This window comes from Haliaeetus albicilla, chromosome 4 (genome assembly GCF_947461875.1).
Source record: "Haliaeetus albicilla chromosome 4, bHalAlb1.1, whole genome shotgun sequence".
NCBI lineage: Eukaryota > Metazoa > Chordata > Aves > Accipitriformes > Accipitridae > Haliaeetus > Haliaeetus albicilla.
In genome coordinates, this window is record NC_091486.1 from 54,598,422 (window position 1) to 54,618,611 (window position 20,190).

At 44.1% G+C, this 20,190-nt stretch overlaps 1 protein-coding gene across 3 annotated transcripts; it reads right to left on the bottom strand.

Moving 5' to 3' along the window:
* Positions 1 to 9,025: 9,025 nt before the first annotated feature.
* Positions 9,026 to 19,986, bottom strand: ERRFI1 (ERBB receptor feedback inhibitor 1). Of its 3 annotated transcripts, none has more exons than XM_069782945.1 (4): positions 19,840 to 19,986; positions 12,406 to 12,602; positions 12,223 to 12,299; positions 9,026 to 11,603 (listed from the first exon to the last, which is right to left on the bottom strand). In XM_069782945.1, exons 2-4 carry the CDS (start codon positions 12,525 to 12,527, stop codon positions 10,405 to 10,407), a joined length of 1,398 nt encoding a protein of 465 aa, XP_069639046.1. In that variant the 5' UTR covers positions 12,528 to 12,602; positions 19,840 to 19,986; the 3' UTR covers positions 9,026 to 10,404. The 3 variants fall into 3 exon arrangements, with proteins under 3 accessions (XP_069639046.1, XP_069639044.1, XP_069639045.1); XM_069782943.1 differs by lacking the exon at positions 19,840 to 19,986 and adding an exon at positions 19,617 to 19,744; XM_069782944.1 differs by lacking the exon at positions 19,840 to 19,986 and adding an exon at positions 18,958 to 19,085.
* Positions 19,987 to 20,190: the final 204 nt, after the last annotated feature.

The window sequence follows — 20,190 nt, forward strand, 5'->3', positions numbered from 1 at the left end:
GTATTCTAAAGAGCAGAATTATGTCTAGAGAGACAAGTGTATCAGTGGTGACACTGAAGTCTTCCTCAGCTGCTGAAGTTTCCCAGCAGGACTAGGGACGTAACAACTTTCTGAGCAAATCTTTCTGATTTCTAAATATCAATGGTGTAACTATTTTTACAGTTTACACTGGCAGCAACTCTGAGCCACAGACAGAACTTGACTGTGGTTCAGGTGTGTACTCAGTAACAGCTCTAAAGCCTGCAACCATCCTCTTGTCACTGATGGTTATGGTAGAATTTCCTTCGGCATTCTCAGTGTTCCTTGCAATCTTGTAGAGCTGCTGTTCTGAATCAAAGGAATCCCCCGAATGCAAGCAGGAGTGTTTCTGCAAGTGCATCTCCAATGAAAATGTCATCTGCTGTATGTTGAACAGAGGATTTCTTCTGCTATTAACTGTGTAGTTTGACTCTTGACTACAGCCCCCGATATTTAAAGATCTTTATTGTTCAGCAGAGTCTAAACTTAAAGTGTCATTTTGTGACTTAATCCTTTCAGTCTAGTAGCACATTGAGTTTTCCTTAATTCTGCATTTTTATTTGCTGCTCAAGACTTAGTGCAAAGCGAAGAAATTCCTTTCTAGAGCATCAGTGAAGTTCCCCACTGATAGCTGTCCAAATCAAGCTGTCTCCTGTACTCCGACCAGGAATGCCCAGAGTCAATTTTCAGGTTTTTGATAAGAGCTTTTGAAGTCATGTGCATGACAGCCCCACACGCTTGAGACAGAGTGCTTTCTCCTTCATGACACCCAAAGTATTGGCTGAAATTTGCTGCCAGTTCCTAAGAATTAAAATTTTCTTGAGCGGTGACCATCATTCCTTCAAACAGCTTGGAAATAGTTTTTTCCAGGGTTGAGCAGCAGCTGTGGGCATGGAGAGCCCATCATGGCCCTGACCAGCCTCACCTGGGCCCTCTCAGCACCCTCTGCCCCTGGCCCAGGAGCTCCCTTTAAGGTGAGGCTCAGGTGCAGCTCTGCTTTTTGGTGAGCCTGACTTGCTGGGGGGGCTTCCTGGTTTGACTTTGGAGCTGCCGGCTGATGGATTGCTGGAGTGCTGGCTGAAGCTGCTGCTTTCCCCAGGACCCGCTTGGCTCTCCTCGCTCAGGTACTGTGGGGCTGTGCGCCTTGCTGGTGCTTTTGGCTCTGTTTGTCTGCTGTTGTGGAGGAGCTACTGCTGTTGCTCCCTGTCCGTCGGTACCGCTGTGTTTGCTCTTTGAGAATCCAGGATTTGGAGCTGGGCGATGCAGTGTCGTTTTGCTGGCTCTAAAGCTGGCAACAAGGATACTTCCTGCTCCTGTGGTTAGTTGGAAGCGCTTTGGTTCTTAAAGACTCTGTGGATTCTGTTTCTAGAATTTAGGAATTTCTGAATTGCTGCACTCAAGAGGCATATTTCTATTGAGGTTTTTGCAGTTACAGCTCTTCTTTAAATGAGGTGTTCGGTTTCTCTGTGCTGTTAAGTTTCAATGAGTTATTTTGGGAGGCTGGTCTCTATGTAGTTTCAAACTTGCTTTTTAAATTGCACGCATTGCACTGTAAATACCATCAACTGTGGGAGCTGCCTGCTTTTGTACATTGAAACATTTCCAAGTTACAGTGAGTTCTTCTAAGACGGTGTTGTTTACTTCCACATACCTGCAGCTCTAGTCTCTGGCTCCTGCTTTCTCCCCTGTTATTTTGTATATAAACTGGAAAAGGCCCTCTCATGCTGAAGTCACCAGCTAGACAAGATAGTGACTGGCAGACAGGGAGCGAGCTGCCTCAAGCGGTGACGAATCTGACCTCTGATGGGCACAGCACTGTCGTTTGCATTTTTAATGGGACATCTGCCGCTGAGTGGGGAATTGCTGTCTAAGAGAACTGGCAACAGAAGAACATTTATCTGCGCTGACTTCTGCCGTTGCCACATCCGACATGTTAACCGGTTGTTCTCCCGTTGTGTTTTGCAAAGGAGTACTTTCCCTTCCTTTTGGTCGCGCAGAAGGGAAGCGAGGGCTTGTGCTAGGAACCTCTAGGAATAACACGGCTCTGGGATCCTGTATGGGCCTCCAGAGGCGCAGGCTTTGCCATCAGCTTTCCAATAAGTCCCTTGGAGCAAAAACAAGAGGTGGGGGGTGGTTGTTTGTGGTTTTTTTTTTCCTCCTTCCTCCTCAGAGAAGCGCAGAGCCTTAACACCCTGAACATGATTTAAAAAAAAAAAAAGGCAGAAAGAAGAGAGAGGAGTTACTCCTGCCAAGCCCTGGGGGGGGGATATGCAGCCTTGCTGAATCCTGCGGGGCCGCAGCCAGTGAGACTGACTGCATCCTGTTGTGTTGCTGGAGAGAGCCAGCGTTCTGTAATTTGCCTTCTGCGTGACCAAATGTCCCGATGGAAAGCTCGGGTGCTGAGTTGTAAACCGGGCTGCTTGTAAAACAGCCGCCTTGCTCACTGTGCTGCTCCAGGGCGTGCAATAGCATCTGTCTTATCGTGGAGGCTGCTTTTGATCAAGTTGGTCTGATTCAGTGCGGGTGATGGGAGAGGCGGCGTGTCCAGAGCACCCTGCAGTGGCCACTTCGGCTGTGAGCAGCCCGAGAGGCTGAGCAACCTTGAGCTAACTCCTGCGCGCCGCATCGTCTTGCCTAAAGCTAGGACTGGACTGCTGCCTGTGCCCGCTGTCTCTGTCTCAGTGGAGTGGTAGTCTGTTCCTCCAGTGGAAAGGTTGCTCGGGGAGCGGTGGCGTCCTTGGCTGTTCCCATGGAACAATACTATTGTGTGTTGGATGCAACAGCACAGGGCATCCTGTGACTGAGAAAACCTATGGAAGAAAAAGGCCTAATGTAGTCTTCTCGCCCCTAAAAACATGTATGTTGAGCCCGTCAGCCTTTAACAAAACACTAGCATTAAGCCGTGTAACTTGAAGCTAGGAGCTAACAGTTCATCCTTCCTTCAGGTTAGCCCTTCTTCTTCAGAGTCCCATGCCAGTTCTCCATCAGCCTCTGTATATACAAGGCAGGAGTTCACCAGCACCCGCCTCGCTGCCATCCATTTTTAAAAGAGCATGTCTCGGACAGGGCCATCTGTCCCCATGGCTTTTAATGAAGTGACCGCTTCAGTTCACTGGGTTTTGTCAGCATGTTGAGAAAATACTCGGTGAAAAGACAGTCTTCCCTCCCACCAGCAAAAGCAGTTCAGGCTATTTTAGTCCCACGAGCAACAGAATGTGTCGGGTGTGTGCCATAATCTCATCTCCACCCTGAGTCGTTAGAGGCCTCTGTGTTGCCACGTGCCTATCGCTGCGCTGGAGCGATGCAGGTTCTGCATCATAAGAGCACAATCCCAATTCAAATTGCTTAAGGTCTGAGCGCAGGGGTGTGCAAGCAGGATGCAGGAAAACTTTTCTGGAATAACTTGTCAACATGATAGATGACAAATGAAGTTACCAAGTGCAACCTAATATGGTTGGAGTCTCAGATTTCCTCTGGACCTTGCTTAATAGCCAGTAAATGACAACACACGGATTGCAAGGCAGTGAGTAACCTTGCAAAGGTCCACTTGCTGTTCACTTGCGTCTCCCTTGCACCTTGCCAAGCAGCAGCTGGACTCAACGTGGCATGAGCTGATGTGGTCCTTAGCATGAACGTCCCTGAAGCTGCCACGTTCCCCAAGAGCTTTACGCCTGAAGACTGCTAAGTCTATAGGGCTGGCTGGATGTTCCAGTTGCCTTGCAGAAGGGCATTCAGTAGTGCTGACCCTGCCCTTGATGTTCTTGTGAGCACAAGAAACACGTTAACAAAGGTAAAATGAGGATTTTGGGTGATGGGAACATGCCTCTCCTGTCACCTGGGTAGGTGGTGGGCAGGAGATTGTTCTTCAGGGTCAGACTTGATGATCTAATGCTTGATCCAGAGACTTTGAGCATGGAGGGCCTCTGAGTATTTTATCACGATGGCTCAATGTGCAGTGGTTAGCATCCTTGAGCAGATTTGGGTTGATGACGGTGGGGTAATCTGGCATGTTTTTTTTTTCTCTGGTGTTTCATGGCAGTATATTTGTACTCTTCTTCCTTTGTGGCTTTCACATGCTAACAATTTGTGGGCGACAGTTTTAATCTTCAGCAAGAAGCTGCAGGTTTTAAACATAGAAGCATCTCTTCCTCTGAATCACTTTGTAAGGAAATGAATAGCAGTAATGGTTCCCATGTTTCAGTGGCATGCCACTTAAAATTTGGAATACCTAACACCTTTTCCAAAATTAACCGCAACTGGGATCAAGGTGCACACCAATATACAAATAATATAGCAACAGTCTATGAGCAATCACGGGTGTGGCTTCCATGTATGATTCAGAAAAGATAATGAGCTGTGTGGATGAAAATAGGCATTTGGGCAGGGATTATGCAAGGCCTGAATTACAACGCAGGATGGGTGGGGGTAACACCTCTTCCAGCTTACAAATGCTAATCACAAGCTCAGCAGCCAGAAATCTCTGCAGCACTATTTAACAAATATTAATAAGTATAATTAAACTTCGTGTGCTAGATTTTCAGTGCCAAGGAGCTATGAGAAGCAGAAAATTTGCTATATGTTTTCAGTTTTAAATGAATATAACCTGCTTTGGAAAGCAAGCTATCAAGAAAGGAAAAGACTAGGCTACTTTGAAAAAAAGCAAAGTTTACCCCAGGAACACTCAACACATGCTCACACACGCTCAATTGGTTACCTAACCGCAGAGACCCTATGAGCAGATAAAATGATGCACCTTGTTACTTCCATCTCAAATTTCCTTCTTGACAGTAATCTAGAGGGTATGTACTTAGCATACAGCTTGTAATACTATTAAATGTGTTTATAAGGGCCACAGTCTGTAATCATGGGTTTGAAGGGTGGGAATTCCACCATGACTGATCTGGTCATCATCTTAACCCTGAATTCCTGACAAGGCTTGGTTTGAACACCCTCAGCAACTACTCCCTGCTTACAGGGAGCCCTTGCAGATTTGGTGTCTTTGTCCTGGACTAGATGGATGCTTTCCTTTATCATGTCAAACCTACCGCTTCCCTCGTACTGTTTAAAAGCAAAACCAAGGCTGCAGCAGGAGGAAATGCAATCTCAGTGAGAGTTCTTCTGCAGTTTCAGTACAGTAGCAATTGTGCCTGTTGCAGTCTGGGAGTGAATGGAAAACTAATAGTGACAGCAACAACAATGATCAGTAATTTTAAATGACTATAGAATTTAATTATGTTGTCAATCAGCATGCTTCTGAATTGGGTTTATTTTCTGCTTTATCTCTTATGATGCAAGAGAAACTGACAATCCAGAGGTTTTTAAATGCGGGTTCACCATAGGGCTGCTCTGGATCCAGCCCTATGTAGTTTGTTGTGGTACAAACTCACTTTGCCCCAGCACAGCTGCCTCCTGGGACCCATGGGTCCTCACTAACATGGCTGCGTGGTCACAACAGCGATGCTGAGGCAAGAGACTGCTGGGGGGGGGCAGGGGGAGCAGTATGTGTAGCCCACTTCTTGAATCAAGAGGCTGTGGGAAGCATTGCCTTTCCTTAGATGCACATCCTTCTTCCCTGCTACAGCACAAATTCCTTGACTCTTCAGGCTTCAAGAGCCTGAAGTGTCAAGTCATAACTGCTCTGAAGTGTGATCACTCCAGTCAGATCTATCTGGCAAGGGGCTTCCTCCTCAGAGGCAAGCTGTTGGGCCTTGCCCAGGTGAGCCCAAGCTCTAAATATTCAAACAGGGGATCAGGCTGTTGCAAAAGCGTGTTTGTGTCCTGACAAGTCTTATCATGTGCCAGGGGATGAGCAGAGAGATGTCTTCTGGCCAGAACTTGCAAAGCTTCCCCCACAGCCCTACCGCCTTAATTACTCACTTGGAAAACGGAATACAGTTTTTAGATCATGCAAACTTTGCCCTCCAAAGCACAGGAATCTGGTGTCTTGAAAATACACAAGCAAGGCTTCCACCTGCCTTTGTCGGTCGCCCCCCCCCATCACCTAGAGAGAACCACTGAACTGTGGACCGAGTCCTCAGTGAAACCTTATTACTTTGGATTTTTAAAGGGAAAATGGCCAAGTTACTTTACTGTAAGACTTGCCTATAAATGACTTTCCTCATACTGAAGAGGCACGTGAGCTCTGAAACCTGCTTGAATGTCTTGCTCGTAGCAAGTCACTATTTTCAATTTAGGTTCAGTCTGTTTTACTTCAGTCACTGTTGCGCTAAACTTAGGTTTAACTTCTGGAAGGAGGCTTTTAATGCTGTGCTGTGTTCAGCTGTTACTCAGCTGACACAGTAGGAAAAGAAAGCATCACTACAGAGTAATTTACTTTTTTAATCCTTGGGACTGAGTAGCAATACTAATACTTTCAGGAAAGGAATACGCAATTCTCTTTTTTTTTCTTCTAGGAGAAAAACTGTAATGGAGGTTAGGTTAAAAGTCTTAAACTTTTTTAGAATTTCAGAAAAGGTTATGTAGGGCCATTCAGAAACACAAGTTTTATAAGGTTTTTAAGCTTTTCAGTACTCTAAATATGAAAACAGTTTGTACTTGGAAGTAGATCTTATTCTGAGGAAGTGAAAAATGTCTTGCTGCTACATTAGGAGAAAAGGGTTTAGCCCACTGACTCGGGAACTTCCACTGCTTACAGAAGTGAAAATAAGTGCCGTGGTGTGGGGCTGGGGAAATTGTAACAAATACCCCATTTCATACACAGTAAAGACGTGTTCAGTTGTTAGTAACTTTAGAAGTCTCTTTGGCTTGCCCTGTGCAAATGCTAAGTAATAGCATTAGGCCGGCGTGAAGTGCAATGAGTTAGGGCAGAAAGCTTATCCTGTTGCTGTATTCACAAAAAGAACAGTGAATGAGACCTGGCAGCAAGTGCGATGGCTCAGACTCGCAGTTTTCCTTCATCCAAATGCAATGCCTTATACAGCCCATGATACAGAATGACTAGGCTGGCCTCCCTGTCAAGAGGGGTTCATTTCTCGGTGTGCACACTAGCCCTGTGGCTTTTTCCCAAATGCTTTAAGCTGAAACAATCCCACTGAAAGCAGGGAAGATGCTTACTAAGGGGTATCTGGATGGGGAAGCTTTCTTCTTTTTCCCATCCAAGAGTGGCTTTGCTACTCTTTTGGGAGTAAATGCTTGTTAAGGGCAGAACTGAGACTGGAGGCCTTTGGGAATTCAAGTGCTTCCAGGTAAGGTGAAAAGAGCAGTCTGTTCAAGCACAGGAACCTAGGCTAAAAAGGGGGGTTCCAAGTATCAGGAATGGAGTGGGACCCAGAGGCAAAAGCTAGAAGAGATTTGCAGGCCAGTCACTTGGTTTTAGACTGAGTTCTACTGAAATGACAACTGCTGAGTCTGTGCCAAGACTCACAATTGACAAAGAAAGAGCTGCAGCTTAGCAGTGCTGTTCTGTTTGCTGCAGCAGGGGTGGTGTAACTGAGAAGGTATGTTGTTTTGGAGTCCTAGGGTTACAGCTGCTCAGAATTAAGGTTGCAAGTACCAATTTGACTTTTTCCACCTCTGAAAAATCTAGGGGGTGGAGGGGAAGCAGAGCTTTCAGTAGGATGAATATTATAGTCAACAGCCTTGCACAGGATTAGATAACTTCTTTATGTTTTGGAGGCCAATCTGCATAGGTTCTTAGCAGCCTTATGGCACCGCAGTAGGTTTTTAAGCACCTACATAAATGAAGCTTAGCAATCTCCCCAGCTATAAAAGCCAAGTAATTAGGCATTACTGAAAAACTACATATGATGTTTTTTCCATCAAGTATAATGCCACAGATGGCAACATGCTTTATTCTGAAATAAGCTCATTCACAGAAAATGTGAAGACTCTAGACTGACATATCAAGGCAAGTACTTACCTGCATACACAGTGTCCTGGTTTCAGCTGGGATATAGTTAACTGTCTTCCTAGTAGCTGGTACAGTGCTATGTTTTGAGTTCAGCATGTGAAGAACTTGATAACACTGTTTTCAGTTGTTGCTCAGTAGTGTTTAGACTATAGTCAAGGATTTTTCAGCTTCTCATGCCCAGCCAGGGCACCTGACCCAAACTGGCCAACAGTGTATTCCATACCATGTGATGTCCCATCTAGTTTAGGAACTGGGAAGGGGGGGGGCAGGGAATTGCTGCTTGGGGACTGGCTGGGTGTTGGTTGGCGAGCAATTGCCCTGCACATCATTTGTACATTTCAATCCTTTTATTACTACTGTTGTCATTTTATTAGTGTTATCATTATCATTATTAGTTTCTCCTTCTCTGTTCTATTAAACTGTTCTTATCTCAACCCACGAGTTTTACTACTTTTCCCGATTTTCTCCCCCATCCCACTGGATGGGGGGGGAGTGGGCTGCATGGTGCTTAGTTGCTGGCTGGGGTTAAACCATGACACACAGCTAAAAGATCTAAGCTGTGTGATGCTTCGTATTGTCAGTAACCTTATCCATGGCTCATATGCTATGGTTAAATGTAGTTGCTTTGCAATGAGTATTTGCAATTTCTTTCTCCTCTTAAGAAGAAAAAAAGAAATCACCATGCTATGCTCAAGCTTTTTTCATCCTCAGAATATGAGTAGCTCCTCTTTGGTCACCCCAATGTATGATTTAGTTCTCTTTTAACAGGTGAGAAATTGCAGACAGGAACACTACTGCCTTCTCTTTTCTGTACAATGGTGCCTAACATGCTATGGCCGATTCTAGAAATAACAAAGGTTATTAATAATGATAGGCTGAATAACTTAATCTTACAGGATGTGTTATTGCCAGCACAAAACTATAGGCACTGTGCTACCAGGTAGTAAGGAGGAATTGAAATTAATGGTGTGCAATGTGAGTCATTGAACATTTCTGCAGAAATCTTAATTTTAATTAAATGCAAGCTGAATTCAACATTTGTTGCTCATTTAACATTATTCACTTTGAACTTTCCAGTAAATGCAGAACTCAAATGCACAACTACACACACTATTCAATAAAGCAAAAACCAAAATGTATCATAAATAAGTATTTTATAACTTTATTAAACTCAGGACATGACAATATTCAAAATACAAAGTGAATTCTTTTTCTATTCAATACTGTACACGATGCAGAAATATCAGTGCATTTCTATAGCATGTATTTCACCTTCATTTAGTTTGTACTAAAACAAATAAAAAGTAAGCTTTAAAATAGCTCAAACATCTCATTCAGCAGTTTAAACTGTAAACAGCTTGTTTATTTCTGTTAGGAGGAACACAGTCATCTTCTGTACCTCCGTTACGAGCACCCTTTCTCTTGTGCTTACCTGTAAGACGATAAATGTAATCAAAATGAGCATGAGAAACTGCTAATGCACAAATGTGGCACCTCAATGAACTTTAGTGGATCGCTGAGGCACAATGAGGACAAATTAAACAGCAAGAAGCAGCATCTGAAGCAGCAGGGGATGGGACTGACACTGTTCATAAAGGGAATAATATTTTTTTCCTCATACTCTCCTCCTCCCCTAAAATACTGAACAGAAATCAAAACACAAGACCAGCTTGTGCTGTGTTTCTGTATTTAATACAGTCAGAATTTCAGACTCCGGGTGAGCATGTGGTTGTTACTGCCTACCTAATAGCAACCATATAGCTGCTCATATCCTCTGCCACTTTCAGGACACTTTCACACATTTCTAGGATCCAGCAGGAAAAGAGCAGCAGCAGAGGCTTAGCAATGGCTGGTCCAAGTCTCTCCTAGGAAAAAACTGCAAAATTGAGCCAAGTGTGTCTAGCAACTGAAAGAATCCACAAAACCTAACTCACTTTAAGAGCCTATTAGTGTCAAATTAAGTTGTAAAATAGATTCATCTTTCGAAATGCGCTTTCAATACGCTTGCCAAGTCTTGAGGTGGATATCAGATCTTGCAGTTAACCTTCTTACCAGGTTGGTATATCCTAGTCAAAGATGATAGAGTCTGTTCTCAGTAGAGTTACTGTGTGAAAGAAATTTTGGAATTGCCTGATACAAAAACTGTACTGCACTATCTGCTCTGTTGTCAGCTTTATAAGTGACTCGTAAGCAAAGCTAGATTGATTTTTTTTTTTTTGACAACGTGACTACCAAATATGTTCATCTAGGTAGCATATAACTGGCCAACTGTGACTACTATCCCTCTGTATGTTTCTATGGAATCCTTGTAGGTTCTCAGCTATATATACCAAGACAAAAAACAGTCTTAAGAAACATATCAGAGATGTGCAGCATAAGAGGACTTTACCATCCACTTTCCAGTTCTTGGAGGACAAACTGGTCCTACTTCATTATCTGAGAACCTTAACAACTTTGTAACATGATAAAGTTCAGCTCCATCGTGAACAACTGAGCTGAGCCTGTGTTCCCGGAGACTATGGGGAAACCACGTAAGACAGGTGTTTTCGTTTCAGGTGACCAGCTATGTCCGTTCTAGATTTTGAGTCCAGTTTTGCTGGGGCTGAAGTGGCTGTGCAGTCACCAGACCAGGACTGAACCTCTGTGTTAGAGCTACTTTCTTCTGCTTCTCTGAAGAATTTCTCATACTTGTCCAAATATGGAGGCCTTTCAGGCAGCAGATAGTAGTGCGTTGAACTGGCCTTCTTACCATTTTCAATAATCGGAAGAATGCAAGGGACCCTGTTGGAAGATCCTTCACTATTTTGTCTTTGTAGAGCTTTGCTGCTGACGTACTTTGGATCAGGTGCAAAACTCTGGGTGGGGGGCATAACCCCATTGAGGTATGATGGCAGGCTTTTGGGACTCGGTGTACGGGAATTGCTGCGTGACAAAGGTTCTCTTGGGGGCACTTTCGGAGGCCTGTCTTCATCGCTGTATGCGCTAGAAGCAACTTCGGCTGACCACCTTCTGTAATCTGGTTTGAGAGCCCTTGGAGGTATGGGAACCCTTGGTGGAATCTCTGGTTTATCTTCATCAGAGTTTGGAGAAGACCTATTTAAGTGTCCAGATAGTCTTACTACTGGTTTATTAAGAGATCCAGCTGGCCCGGAATGGGACCTTCGCAAACGTCGATGCAGCTGCTGTGGAGGAGGATAAATACTGGATATGTATCCATTTAGGCTTCGTGTAGGGTTGGCATCTTCTGGGTTTGGTCCTGCTGGAGTATCAAAGTATGCATAGTTGATTTGTCCACAGCCCCTAAAGCTCCGCCGACTTGGAGCACTAGATTTAAAAGGAGGAAGTTCATAATCTTCTAACAAAAAGTCAGTATCTGAGCTAGTCAGGAATTCCACCTCTTTGTCAACCTCATCTGGAGTAAGGCCTTCCGAAACAGGCAGAGGGGGTAGTGGCCTGGAGCTACGGTCATTGGAAGATGCAGACAGAAATTGAATGGGCCCATTTTTTATTGGCATGTGAGGAGATGTTTCTTCAGAAACACAGCTCATGGTTAATGACAGTTTACTAAAGCCAGGAACGAGATGGTCTTCATGTCTTGAAATTGGCTGTTCATTTTGGGGGCTTACAGGAAGCGGACTGGATTTCTGAGATGGGACTTGGATACAACTTTCAGCAAAGCTGTGGTCATTCATGGAGGCATGGTTGGAAGAGTGCCCTAAAAAGTTAACAAAGTCTTAGAAACACTTTTCTGAATAACACTTTAGTGCATGACTTTGCCACTGCATATTTAATTCCTTCTAATGCAACAATAAGTAATGTCTGCTTAATGACTCCAGTAGCAAAACTTAGCTATTCTAGATCTTTTCCAGTCGTGGATTTATGTGTTTAGTTAAGAGAGCAGCTGATTATCTTATTGTTTTAGGCCAGTGCTCCAGTTAAATGAGGCAGTTCAAGAGACCCCAAGCATAAGCAACAGAACAGAGCTACAGCTACGAAGATCCCAGCAAAGGACTATGATGGAACAAGTGCTATTTTACTAAATAGCTTTTCTGTCAAAAGAGTAATGGCAACTCCGAGGCCTCTAAGTACAAAGAAAAGGTTTTGTTTGCTTCTTTTAACTTGATCATGTTATTTAAATTGTTAGGGTTTTTTTTGTTGGGCTTGAATAGTAGTATTTTCTTGAAATGTTTGCAATCTGTCACCAGAGGGCAGCCTTATATCTAGAATGAGAAAGCATTTAGTGTCTTAGGGAAGAAGACTTCAGGATTTTTTTTTTCCCCTAAGACAAATCCATTACACTACCTAAGTACATATGTGTTAGGCTTTATACTTACCAATGGATGGTAAATGTTGCTCTGTTGATGAATTCAAATTATATGCCACTGCTATAGGGTCCACATTAAAGAAAGTACTAAAAAAAAAAGTAAAGAAACCATAGGTAGGTACCGGTATAAGTATTCTTAATCCTCATCTCATATACTTGAAGACATGATAGATGAAATTTTAGCCTCACTTACTTTTCAAATCCACTGTGGCTACCCCAGCAGGTTTTCAGACTCCCCATGCCTTGACTAGTGTGAAGGAATCCAGTTTTTAATGGGACTCTCATCTCCTGAGCAGCAACTCCTGCAGTTGACATCGTGCACTGCTCTCTGGCGATGTCTCACAACCCTAGAAATTCAGTGCTTGACAGGTTTCCTGCAGTTTTCATTCCCTTCAAAAGAGAGAAGGACATAAATATCAGAAATGCAAACTTGATGAGTTCATCTCTCATCTGAAATTTCAGTATTTCAAGGAATTAAATAGCTCTCTAGAAAGGCCTTCTGTCCTAATACTTGCCAACACGAAAACTTTATCAAACTTGTTATTTTGTGTCTGACTGCAAAACTAAAGAACAAAATGGTTAAGTTCTACAGAATTAAACTGTATAGAAAAAAGAAAAGTATGTTCAGTAAAGCTATCGATACATGGCAACTGTGCATCAACAACTTCAGTTCTTGTACATAAACTCCTAGTTATTCAGGCAAAATAAGTTTTCCAGAACCATCTCTTTTAATTTTCTCATAGCCATCTATCTTTAGTTATATCTTTTTTGCTAATGAGTTTATGGTTTCCAGTGTAGCCAACGTCTAACAGCCTGGTCTGTTTTTAAGTATTACCTTCAATAGCCTAACAAATGGCCTGTGCTCCAATAAACAGAATTACTGACTACGTAAATCAGAATTCCAAAACTTCTTTTATGTAAGGCAGTTGCTATTATTAACAAACTTAAGCATTAAGATACTTTAACTCAGCCTCTAGTCTTCTAGCTATTTCAAACAAGTTGGAAATCTAGTGATTTGAAATATCTCATCTTAAACTGTCTGTCCTGCTGTATTCAGATTTATTTTGAATGTGTGAACAGGGCTTTATCTGGCTCATTTACAGAAGAAAAAAATGTGTTGGCAATTGCTTTACATTGAAGAAGTAATCATAGTCTAAGGAACAAGTTGACTAACAGGGCTTTGTTTAGGAAATTCAGAATGGATTATTGGGGGGGAGGGGGCACAGTATAAAAGTAGTCAACATTCTGAAGGCAGGAGAAATTAAGTCCAAGACTATAAGCAGCAATGTGCTCTCGGTCTGTGCTTCATCTACACAAATATCCGAAATTCAGCAAATATGATATGGTGTGTTATGGCCATTTAAAAAAAAAAACAAAACACAACAACAAAACCCAATCCAGCCAGAACAGTTTAATTTGTATCTCTCTTGAGAATCCAGAATATGACCAGTTTCTTAACATGAACTACTTTCCTCCTCCCCTCTGAAAGAAAAAAATTCCACCTAAAGAAAAGTCAACCAACAATTGAGGGCCAGCTACATCAGTGCAGTATACATGTCAAGAAAACACCTTCACAGTATGGTGCAGCAAGAAAACAGGGTACAGAAACAAGTAATAGCTTATGCTTATGGTAAATCCATTCAAAAATGGGCATTCTATGCAGATGCGTAATCTCCCTTTTCCTTTAAGAGGAAAGATCCATTATACTCATTTGCAACATGAGGGATGAGCAGAGTCCTAAGCAGGACTGTAAACCAAGTGCCCCAGGATTAATTTGCAATCTAACACCACGATTTGCCTTTTATAAACAACTACTTGAGAAAGAACAACTCTGCTGTGCTTTTCCAAATTTGAATTAGGTCCAATATTGATCATCCAAGCAAACAGTACACGCAAAATATCTGTATGTATATTAATCATGTGCAAGACCTAATCACATTCTTACTAAGAGTGTGGTGTGATGGTTTTCTTGATTGTGACTACCAGTGATCACCCTTGTGTCGACAGAAGTGTGATTTTTTTTTTTTTTTTTTTTAATTCACTACCAGATATGCCATGTATGTTAGCCAAGCACTTAGGAATTCTAGACAGGAGGCTATTAGCTTTAATAGAAGTGAACAAGGGCCAAACCAGTGTTCTGTCTGCTGCATCAGAGTCTTAGTCCTACTTGCTCTGGCCCTCCTGATTTTATTAAAGACTATGTTCTTCCTTTTCAGATAATCTCCTTAAAAGCTAGCTTAACCCTGGAAATTTTTGCATTACACAGTCAAGTTGGACCCTTCCCATAATAGGAATTGCAGTAAATTTTGACTGCTGTAAATTACAATTTCATACTGAAATTAAATATAAACATACAGCCCCAGGAAGCAATAACACAGTTCTGATTAGCCACTGGGTTCAAAATCTCTAGTAGTCCTGTAACAGCAGTTATTCCTTCCAGTTCTGTAACCACAAGCAGAACCATTGTCTATGGGGGAGCAGAAGACTGGAGAATCCCATTTGTCAAAAAAGCTTAAGCACAAGTATAGCACGAATTCTAAAATGAATTCCTATCATGTTAACAGAATTTGCAAATGAAACATCCATCACATCAGCTCATGCTGTATTGAGCAGTGATTTTTTTTTGTGCCGCACAGATCCTATCCTATTAACAATGAATCTGCAAAAGAAATGAAGGAGAATGAATTAGTGAACTTAAGACTAATGCCTATGAAGGAGTTTGTGCTTCCATTTCAGTATTTTTTGAAGTGAAACGCAAGTCACAAGTTGAAAAATCACTGCTACAGAACACTGATTAGTCAGCAAATGATAGTACTCCACCTCAGCACGCATACAAGATCCGACAAGACCATGAGCGAGACATTGATTCTGATATAAAAAATGAGACAGGAAGGGGGGGTGGCATTGCTGTAGTTTGAGAGCACATGTAATGTGCTTGCTATGATAACATACAACCCTTGCAGGGCTTGTTAAGAAGCCCAGCCTCCATCAGATCCCACGCCAAAACCACTGCTAGTAATTACTGTGTCAGCTTTCTGAATGCTGTCTAAATCTCAGCTCTCAAGACTGATAGTTGCACAATTGCCTCTCTGAAATCCCTCTGGAATGTTAAGCTCAACTTCTGAAATGGACTTAAATATTTACATACCCTAGGAAAAGGTAATTTTCACTTGTTTCAATCAACTCTTTATTTTTTAAAAATAAAGCACAAACAAACTTTACAGCCATAAAACTTGCTTGCTTCTAACAATAACCTCTTTGTGAATTCACAGAAGGTGACTTGCCTCGACATTTCAGTGGGGAGTTGTGAATGGACAGTTATGAAACTGTCCTCTGTGCCTTAAGCTAGAAGTATCAAGAGAGGTAGGGCATGTGCTCTTTCACTACATCACCTTGTTACTTTTTCAGTGGAGTCTAGAGCGTTGGTGCTTATATTTTAAAACATGCATAAGCTTGTTTGAAGAAAGAGTATCTTAAGAGGGAGCCATGAGGACATGTAACTGAGGAGTACAAACTCTGTACTTTATACAGTGTGCTTTTACCAAAGATGAGCAGTACATATTTCATGAGGCTACTGTTTTCTAGTAATTGGCTTAAAAAAAAAATACTACAGAAGTCAGTCATGAAGATAAAAACACCAACACTTTCCACTGTAACTGTTGGCTGAATCCTGCCTCCTTAAATACTCAAGGATCTAAACTTAACCATAAATAAAATCAAACTACCTTTCCTAAAGAAAATGAATACTCTGCAGTAATGAAGTATTCCGGATCTCATGCTTGTTTGCCACTCATTTGCACAGAATGGGCTTCTGGTTACTCTGCTTGTCTGGCCTAATTATGCATAGATTATGGCACTTAGAAAGATGGAAGCACTTTGAGCACTTTTGAAGATGTTACAGTTTCACTGTTATTCAAAAGAAACTGAGTTAGTTCAAACTAAAACTGTAGCTAGCAAGTACTACAGGGCAGATACAAACCACGGCAAATCAAAGGTTTGTTGGTACATTAGAAAGCTATCAACACCATCCACTGTAAGGCAAGGTAACTGTGCAGAGGAGATACTTTTAAAATCATTCATGCCTGCTCACATTAACAAATATGAATTATTCTGAATATCAGAGGTGAGATTGAAATTTTTTTTTTACAAGGCCAAATACACATTCAGACTTGAAGTGATGAATGATGAATAATAGGATGGATATGTGTAAGCTGAAAATGGTCAAATGTATCCATAAACAGTAGGGTATTTATAGAGTGGGGAATGTATACGGGAATATATCAGAAAATTTTTGTGAGATGGAGTTACATGAAACATCCCAAATATACAGTTTTCATGTGGATACCTATCACAAAATACTTGTACTATGGCAACAGTAACCCTCTATTTAGAAACTAAGAAGCATTTGCATATATTTTAGCTCCACACCTAGCCCTGATCACACAGAGAACCTTGTTACTATGTTCCCTGCTCTCCCAGCCCCAATGCAACTAAATATTTGAGGCGAGTCAGATTCATAATAAAGAAAACCTTTCTGGTATGCACAGTAGACCAAAGCATGCTCTAGAATGTTTCACTTAATGGGCATGGAATACAGCAATTTGCTGTACAGATTTTTGAATGCCTGCACAAATTTTGGACAGATTTTAAAAAGGCAACACTCTTAACAAGCTTCTTATATACTTCATGTAAGAAATGAGGCAGGGGGGAGGGGAGTAAGACCTACTTACCACTTTTGGGAGGGGAAGAACTATGGCTACCTTAAATCCACAACCTATTTTTGCTCACCTTGCCATCACATATCTTTAACAAATCTCAGAAGCAATTCACAGGAGGAGGGGCACATTTTTGCACTACAAGTCATCCGCTCCAGCTAGCTGTTCCTTATTTGACAATGTGATGTAATTTCCTTTTTTTCCTTTGACTTTCTATTTAACATAAGTACCTGAGGTAGAGCCACCTCTTTTAATATTTAAGTATTTCAGACTTCTAATTGCACTTTAAAAAGCCTAAGAGCTGTTAGTATACTTTCTGGAACTCCATATACTTCCAAAAAAAAAAAAAAAAAACCCAAACAAAAAACTAAACCGAAAACCTGGTTCTCAAGTAGTCATATCATCCCTTAAATGCTTTTGTCTTTGCAACTAGATGAATGCTCAGTAACCAACACCGAGTAGAAAGAGCCTCACGAGAAGGTTAGTTTAAATCTATTAATTTAATAAATAATTAGATGTTATTTGCTGTGTACCAGATCTCCACAGTGCAGTTCAGTATTCCTTGGAGTCACAAGCCAAATCATGCTCAGATACAGGCCTCAGAAGATTTTTCCATTTATAGGAATTATTCTTTTATATTGTTTACGGTTTTATATTCATTATATTCTTTACAGTTATATAAATTAGGCATATTCTTAGCTCTGAGAGATTTTTTCCTATGCATTCTGCCAACCAGAAATGGACCATTCTGTGGTAGAAAATTTAAGACTATGATCACTTAGTAAAGATGGATAAAAATGCTGCTCACATCATAGGAGGTTGCAAATAAAATTAATTCTACAGGTATAGCCCAGATGACGATGGGCATAAATTTAGAGACAAATCAACAGAACAGCAGACAAACAGGTATTTAGATTATAATAGCTATTTTGGAATATAGTCAAAGAACTGTAGTTCTTCAAGGAGTTTTAAGTTCAGTTAAAATTTGGGCTACCATTTCATGGTCCTACACAGCAACTGGGAGGAACCTGTAAATTGCCAGTAGAAAACTAATAATTAAATAGCAAGACAATTGCCTTGCCTCTGCTTGTCAGATTTCAGATGCATGCTTAAGGTATGGTACTTCACCCTCCTGAAAATTTTAATGTGAATATAGCCAGCTTACATTCAGGAAATAAAAATTCCTTTATAGCTGACTCAGAGTCATAACCATAGCGTTAGACACACTGTGATAAGTTTTAATTCTGTTTTCCACTACAGAGAAGTGGAACTGTTTTCCTCTGAAATAATTCCTGTATTGCAGAGAATGGCAGAGAAAAGGCTTCACCAAGGACATACATTCCCTCAAAACACAGGGTTCTATTTAAAAAAAAAAAAAAAAAAAAAGTTAAAAAGATTGCTCCATATAGGTAAACTGCTAAGGAAAGAAAACTAGGGTTGTGCACAAACTAACATGGGTGAATTGAGGAGTTTGGTTTCCTCTTTTAAAGTTTTACTGACTTTATAAATGCAGCTCACAAATGCATTTGCGATGCAGAGGCATCGTTCACCTGTCATTCCAGTATGACAAAGATTCAAGTATCCCCAAATGGACCAAAGAGACCTTGCCCCCAGAGCCTTTCCCATCCAGTTTATCAATACATGATTAACTACTGTTATCTTTAGATCCAGCATGGCAACTTTTTTGCTTATCGCTTCAGCAGTACTGCATAGGGTCCTTAGGCTGGCCTGTGCCCTAGCAACACGAGACCACGGAAGTCTTGGAGCTGCTCTGGACCACTCGCTTGGCATAACCGACGCGGCGCCTGTCCGCAGCAGGCGTACATGCTCGAGAGATGCACTGGAAATACTTGAAGGGCACAGTGGTGGCTCCAGATTTAAACACCACAGACCGGCTATTTTGGAAGGTCGAGGGTAAGCGTGTACGGGGGTATGAAGTCACGAAGAAATGTTTATTCTAAATTAAGCCATCCTAAATTAGAGCGCGAAGCGCGGAGCCTGAGCCCACAATGCGGTCTCTGTTTACTCACAGGAGCGAGAGGAGCAGCTCGGAGGCTGAGGGAGAAGGGAACGCGGGTACTCTTTCGGGTCACGGGAAGACGCACGGCGTGCCGCCTCGGTTTCCGAGATCGCGGCCGCGGGCGGCGCTGACCCCGGGCGGCTCCCGCCCGACCCGCCGGTCCGGCTCTGAGGGGGCTTCTGCCGCGCCAGCGCTTCCGCTCCCCGCCGCGCCGAGCTCTACCGCGCCCTCCCCGCCGGACCCCGCAGGTAAGCGGCGCAGCGGCGGGCCCCCGTCCGTCCGTCGTCGTCCCCCCCCCGCCGCCCTCACCAGCACGAGGGCAGGAAACGCGCTCCCGCTCCTCCACGGCGCGCCTCCCGGGCCGCGGCCCGCCGCCACCCCCCACCACCTCCGCGCCCGCTGGCGTGGGCCGCGCCGCGCCGGGACCGCGGCTCCGCGCCAGGGGCCCGGCCGGCCCTGGCGCCGCGGCCCGGGCGACCCGCAGGTGCCGCCGCTCCCGCCGGTTCCTGTCCCCGCTCCTCGCCCCGGCGCGGGGGCCGGAGCCGGCGGCTCAGGTGCGCGGCGGGCGGGAGCGGCCTCGGCGGGCGGCGGCGGGGGGGGGGGGGGCGCCCCGCCGCCATGGCAACGAGCGGGGCGGCGGGAGGTGCCGCCGCGGGGGCCATCACTCACCCCGACAGCCTCGCGCAGCTCCGCATGTCCCCGCGCGGCCAACCGGCGCCACACGCATGCGCCGAGCCGCGACAGCGCCCGATCACTGCCGCGCCGCGCGCGGACGGCTGTTTTTATACAGGGGGGCGGAGCCGCCAGGGAGCCCCGCCCCGCGCCCGGCCACCCACACCCCCCAAACCCCCCCCCCCCCCCCCCCGCACGTTGCGCACTCGTCGGGAAAAACCTTAAAGGGGCGATGGCCGCGCGTGGGCCGGTAAAGGTGCCGTGGCCGTTTCTAGGCGGGCGCTACCGGGAGGGTGCGGGCCTCGCCGGGCACGGGCGGGGAGCTGGGCGGGCTGCAGCGGGTCCCGGCGGGGGCCTGGGCGCCGGCAGCGCTGTCCGCTCCTCTGGGCCCGTCTGCGGGAACGGCCGTCGGTGCGCCCTCCGGGCAGCGCTGCCGGCGCGGCGCCGCCCCCCGCCTAGGCGCCCCCCCCCCCCCCCCCCCCGCCCGGGCCTGCGGGGAACGGCCGCCTCCGGGCTGAACGAGAGGCGCGTTCGCCGAGCGGGCTCCGTGCGGGGGTAACCGGGGCGCGGG

Excerpts from the sequence above, each read along its gene's own strand:
- ERRFI1 (XM_069782945.1), bottom strand. The coding sequence starts at position 12,527 with ATGTCAACTGCAGGAGTTGCTGCTCAGGAGATGAGAGTCCCATTAAAA. Across the intron at positions 12,300-12,405 it reads AGCCACAGTGGATTTGAAAA|TACTTTCTTTAATGTGGACC; the intron begins GTAAGTGAGGCT and ends TTTTTTTTTTAG. Across the intron at positions 11,604-12,222 it reads GCAACATTTACCATCCATTG|GGCACTCTTCCAACCATGCC; the intron begins GTAAGTATAAAG and ends TTAACTTTTTAG.